The sequence below is a fragment of the Danio rerio genome, chromosome 7 (assembly GCF_049306965.1).
Source record: "Danio rerio strain Tuebingen ecotype United States chromosome 7, GRCz12tu, whole genome shotgun sequence".
Lineage (NCBI taxonomy): Eukaryota > Metazoa > Chordata > Actinopteri > Cypriniformes > Danionidae > Danio > Danio rerio.
The window spans coordinates 6,011,283-6,017,500 of record NC_133182.1 but is presented as its reverse complement, the minus strand read 5'-3'; the positions used below and the strand labels follow the sequence as shown (position 1 = coordinate 6,017,500).

At 33.8% G+C, this 6,218-nt stretch overlaps 1 protein-coding gene across 7 annotated transcripts in view; it reads left to right on the top strand.

Annotated features, from left to right (window-relative positions):
- The window catches only part of LOC108190752 (Fc receptor-like protein 5), a 36,558-nt gene that overhangs the window by 7,449 nt on the left and 22,891 nt on the right, over positions 1-6,218 (top strand). For all 7 annotated transcript variants that reach the window (XR_012383003.1, XM_073907941.1, XM_073907940.1 and 4 more), the window contains exons 3-4: positions 1,852-2,118; positions 3,833-4,123. Coding sequence is in view for 6 of the 7 variants with exons in the window: in XM_073907941.1 (XP_073764042.1) it covers positions 1,852-2,118; positions 3,833-4,123 (558 nt within the window). In the remaining variant the exon portion in view is untranslated. The remainder of the gene's footprint in view (positions 1-1,851; positions 2,119-3,832; positions 4,124-6,218) is intronic.

The following is a 6,218-nucleotide window of genomic DNA, read 5'->3' as shown; positions in this document are numbered from 1 at the left end:
ACCCTGTAAGAAAATATATTAAAGTTAAATGTAAAGCAGCATTTATCATTTTATTTATTGATGCTCCTGCCTTTAAGTTCCTTTACCCAAACTTGTATTTATTCATTCATCATGATTGTTTAAGTAAAGGTTTTGATTAAAAGTTTTGTTATATATCTAGATGTAGATAAAAGTTCTCAAATTATTATTAATTCACCTAAAATCAGGAAATGGTCAAACCTACCGTTTAAAGCAGATTCTGATCAACAGCAATAAAATACTGACTACACAAACTTAAACTAAAGCAAGCTTTTTTTTTCTTCAATGTTAACAAAAGCAACAGATATGGTGTTATCAGCATTTTTTGAATCATCTGAATGCAGACACATTAGCATTGTTCAGTTTTAATGAGAGCGAGAGCTGTATTTTATTACTGTAGTAAATATGTTAAATTCAATAAAACAGAATTGGCTAAAGATCTTCTAATTTAGAGATTTGCATCAGAGTAAAATGGTTATCAAACATGAAAAATTATTTAAGGTGGTGCTCAGATTTATCCAAAACAGCTGTTGATTGGATTCTGACAGTCGCAATGTGTTATAGTCATACCTTTTTTTCTTAATACAGTTATTTTATTATGCTCATTGAGGATCAATTTAATTTTAATTAGGGCTGTATAATTCACAAAAGTTCATTATCTTGTCCATCTTGTCAGTAAAGCTGGCTTAAGCACACAATATGAGATGATTCTTTCATTCAGAGTAGATCAGAATCTGTCAGTAAGTGTTTTGATGCAGTTTCTGTTGTGCAAATCAGTGAATCAAGGTTCTGAAATAAAGATTTCAGTAATAGGGAAGGGAATAGGAAGCAATGCACATAATTGGAAATAATTTAGCTATAAATAAATTATCCACTTGTGTACTTTCAACTGATAATGAAGTCATCCAGGGCGTCAAAAATCTTGCTCCTGACAAGTTGACAGAGTAGACATCACGAACACCTGCTGGTCAAAAAATAAAATAAAATAAAAAATAAACAAAATATTACAATGCAATAAAAATTGCTTTTACACATACATTGCAAACATTTCAGTATAGTTTTTTAAATTCAATCAGCTAAATCACTGGATTGAAATACATTTTACTTGTCTCATGTTATTTATTATTATTTCTTTTTAATTATCAGGAATTATTTTGTTTGTTCTCTATGGTGGACTCTCCATTACTGTCTCTCCATTAAGCTGTTCCTCATTTACAAAACAACTCGCAGTCAGATACTCTGATCATTCTTGAGGAAACATGATTTTTATTTCCAGTGACACGACAAAAAAAATATGAACAAAGGGATGTCTAATCAAAAGAGTTAATTTTCTGGTTGTATTAATAAAATTGTTGTATTAAAAAAAAAGTCACTAATGAGAATCAAATTGTCTTATTTTATATATTTTCAAAAATAAACTTATTCCTACAGTCATTACTTTAACTAATTACATTGTGCCATTAAGAATTAAGTAATTTACTAGTTATGAGTAGCGTTATCCATAAATCATTAGTTCTTTTAAAAAAGTTTGTTAAATAAATAGAGGATATCTACAGTTGAAGCAGATTCTCATCAACAGCTATAAAATACTGGACACACAAACTTTAACCTATGACTTTTAACCTATGACAAGGTCTTCTCATCAATCTAAATTCATTTAATTTACTAGTGTTTGCAATGCATTGTCCAATACGTAATACTTAATACTAATACAAAAATTTATTTTGACTGAAAATTTAAAGAAAAATGTAAACCTTTTTCTTATAAAAAAAGTTTGTAATTGTGATATTGATACTATGCTGTATTTTTGTTATTTCTTTTTATGTTTATCAGCAAAGCCTGTAGTGAAGGTGAATCCAGATCAGCCTGTGTTCATTGGAGAGACAGTCACTCTCACATGTGACACACAGACAGGAGAAAATACTCAGTGGATCAAATACAGCTGGATTAAAAACAGTTCACCAGCTCCAGGCATTGGTGAGAGAGTCTACGAAATCACATCTGTGTCTGATGCTGATGCTGGTCAATACAGCTGTGAGTTATCAGACATCAGCTCACAGACATCAGTCATCAGTGCTGCTGTTACACTGACTGTATCAGGTGAGTCTTCAAATTCACATCTTTTTAATAATGACTTAACATCATTATTAACGCTGGACATTAACATCATTATTAATCACTTCTCAGGTCCTCATTTAGGGCAGTGTACACATGGTTTTAAACAGCATTTTAATTGGAAACCCAAGTCTATCATATCTACTAAAAGACAGTAAATATTACTTTACAAACTGTATTATAAATAAAACAAATGAACAGTTTTATTTTAGTTAATATTTTTTACTGAAATTAACTTAAAAACTGAATAAATCAAAATTTACAAGTAAATTAATAGACTCGATGATGGGCTAAAAATCTGCAAAATTCTGTGGATTTCTGTGAGCGCAGATTCTGTGTGGGTCTAGTTATGCCTTATTTTCTTTACAATTATTTTAATATGTTCATCGGTGATTGTTAGAATTTTTATTATTTTTGTCTCTTTTTCTTTTAATCAAACAATTATTTGTATAGGTCATGTAAGGGTCATATATTAACTGAACTTCTACTGTTGTGTGTGAGTGCTGTGCATACTAATTAGCATTTTTGCAGAAGTAGATAATTGCTGGTCCAAAATTAAATTGAGCTCTGCAGAAACTTCCTGTCTGAAGAAAGATGTTAAAACTGAACACAGAGCACAAAAATGGTATGCTTTTATTGTTGTGCAGATAATTAGTAGGAAAAGAGGACTTATGTCTGGGGTGCGGCCAATGGAGGACTGAACAATCATTGACAAATGACGACTTTCACTAAACTCCACCTGTTAATATCAGCTGCCTATATAAGTTGGAGTCAGGAAAGGAAAGTTGTTGCGCACCTCCTTAATGTAACTTTTGCATTGCATTGAGGATAACAGAATTCTGTCAATCAAATTATTCATTTGTATCCAATAAATTGTTAAGATTTTTGACATCGAAGAAAAACCTCAACTGACCTTTTTTCTTGAACACGCATGGAATTGATTGAGTATTCCAACAGGATCAGTTATAATTTTTAGGTAAGCAGACTAGAAAACTACAGAACAATTATCTGTACAGTGTATTAAGTGTAGATTGTACACTCATTATAATCTGGGATTATAGTCACTCCTGTTTGCTGTTAACATGATGTGAGATTGTTCATGCATTCAGAGTAGACAAGAGTCTGTCAGTGAGTGACTGAGTGGAGTTTCTGCTTAGATGGTGGTGAAACTTGCAGAATATTGAATTGGAACAAACAGCCATTATGTCACTATTGATTTCTCATGTCATTACACTTTAAACTGAACACGAGTCTGAAAAAAAAAGATGTTTCACAAGAGAAGTCTACTGAATGTGTTTTGTGGAGGCTGTGGTTTGTATATTTGATATTTACTCTCTGTCTGTGATCCTGTGGCTATTCAGGATAAAGATGATTGTATTAAGGGATTTTATCAGATGTTGAAGATGAAACAGGGTGGACATTTAATCAAGGCAATTGTTTTACTGAAATTAAATAAAACATAATGATGTGCTCAATACTTATTTTATTTCCTGTATAATCACAGTCCTAATACTAGCTGATAAACATTTAGTTAAAAGTGCTGAAGTGTTACAATAAGCACAGTATAAAACATTTTGTTATTTATTCTTTGTTTTTTGACAAATTAAACCAAAAAATGTGGCAAAATATGTTTAAATCAAAGAAAGCAATGTCAAGATGTCATTAATCATTATTTCCTCATGTGTGTGTATTAATGCAGAGAGACCAAAGCCTGTAGTGAACGTGAGTCCAGATCAGCGAGTGTTCATTGGAGAGACAGTCACTCTCACATGTGACATACAGACAGGAGGAAACATTCAATGGACCAAATACAGCTGGATTAAAGATGGAGACACTCGCTATCAATACTATCCACAAACAAAACCATCAACAGTAGACTGGAGTTTCAGAGCTGATTCTGTATATTTTGGTGGTCAATACAGCTGTAGAGGAGAGAGATCAGACTCACAGACATCAGACATCAGTGATGCTGTTACACTGACTGTATCAGGTGAGGCTCTATAATCACATCTCTTGGGTTTGAATTTAAAATCATTATTTGTGACTCAAAATGTTTCTTGTGCTGTTTTTTTTTATATCAGCCTCATCTCTTCATTTAAGAATGATGTAACAGTTCACTTTTAGATTTTTGTTTTTTAAATAAGGAACAGCATGAGATTATTTCATAAAACAGACACACTGTACAACTTAAGAAAGAAGTCTGAGAGCCTCAAATAATGTGTTTTTATTCATCACAGAAATGTAATCTAGCTTATATTTACACAGCGTCTTCATCCAATACACCTAGAAGCGATTCACAACATCCCACAGCACCATGAAAACTACTAACAAATACAAATAGCATTTCATAATTCAAGCATGGACATGTTAAATTACATTTCATAGCAAACATTATTTGTGTCTTTCTTTATTTTCAACATACTTCACTATGCTCAACAATGAATGTGATAATCCTTCCACCATCACACATGAGTAAACTTCACTTCAAAATGATGCAGCGTATAAAAACAGTTAGGCAAGGCAAGGCAAGTTTATTTATATAGCACATTTCATACACAATGGCAATTCAAAGTGCTTTACATCAACATGAATAAAAGAAACAAGTTAAATAAAAATAAAAACAAATAATAAAAATGTGTAAAAACAAAACAAAACAAAACATAAAAACAGGTAAAATGTGATATAAAAGAATGAAGAAGCGAAAAACATGATAGTGCAATCTGTCAGACGCAGCACAGTGCTCATTCAGTAAAGGCACAGCTAAACAGATGTGTTTTCAGTCTTGATTTGAATGTGCCTAATGTTGGAGCACATCTGATCATTTCTGGAAGCTGATTCCAGCAGCGAGGGGCATAGTGGCTAAAAGCCGATTCACCCTGCTTTGACTGAACTCTTGGAACTTCTAGTTTAAATGATCCTAATGATCTGAGTGATCTGTTGGGTTTGTATTCAGTGAGCATATCTGTGATGTATTTAGGTCCTAGGCCATTTAGTGATTTATAGACCAGTAATAATACTTTAAAATCTATTCTGAATGTAACTGGCAGCCAGTGTAAAGACCTGAGGACAGGTGTGATGTGCTCTGATTTCCTGCTTCTGGTCAGAATTCTGGCTGCAGCGTTCTGGATGAGCTGCAACTGTCTGACTGTCTTTTTAGAAAGACCAGTGAGGAGTCCATTACAGTAATCCACCCTGCTGCTGATAAAAGCATGAACAAGTTTTTCTAAATCTTCACTAGAAACAAAGCATCTGATTCTTGCTATGTTTTTGAAATGATAGTATGCTGATTTACTGACTGCTTTGACATGACTGTTGAAACTCAGATCTGACTCCAGAGTCACACCAAGATTCTTGACCTTATTTTTTGTCGTTTGACCTTTAGTGCCAAGGTACGCATTCACCTTGAGAACCTCATCTTTGTTTCCAAACACAATCATTTCAGTTTTCTCTTTGTTTAACTGAAGAAAGTTTTGGCACATCCAATTGCTCATTTCATCAATGCATTGGCAGAGGGTGTCAATGGGGCTGTAGTCATTAGGCAGTAAGGCTAGGTAGATCTGAGTGTCATCAGCATAGCTGTGGTAGGAGATTTGATTCTTTCTCATTATTTGGCTTAGAGGGAGCATGTAAAGGTTGAACAGGAGAGGTGCCAGAATCGAGCCTTGTGGGACTCCACACGTCATGGGTGTCCAGTCCACCTCGACCTATGGTCACCTATACTGACATGGTAACCTCTACCTTCAAGGTAAGATCTTAACCATTTGAGGACCGTGCCAGATAGCCCAACCCAGTTTTCCAGCCTATCCAGAAGTATGCTGTGATCGACAGTGTCAAATGCAGCACTGAGATCCAACAATACCAGCACTGTTATTTTACCTGGATCTGTATTTAGGCGTATATCATTGATTATCTTTATAAGAGCGCTCTCTGTACTGTGATGTGCTCTGAAACCAGACTGGAAATTGTCTAAACACCCCCTGAAGTTTAAGAACTTGTTAACCTGCTTAAAAACAACTTTTTCAATGATTTTGCCAATGAAAGGGAGATTTGAGATTGGCCTGTAATTGCTCAATAGGGTGTTATCC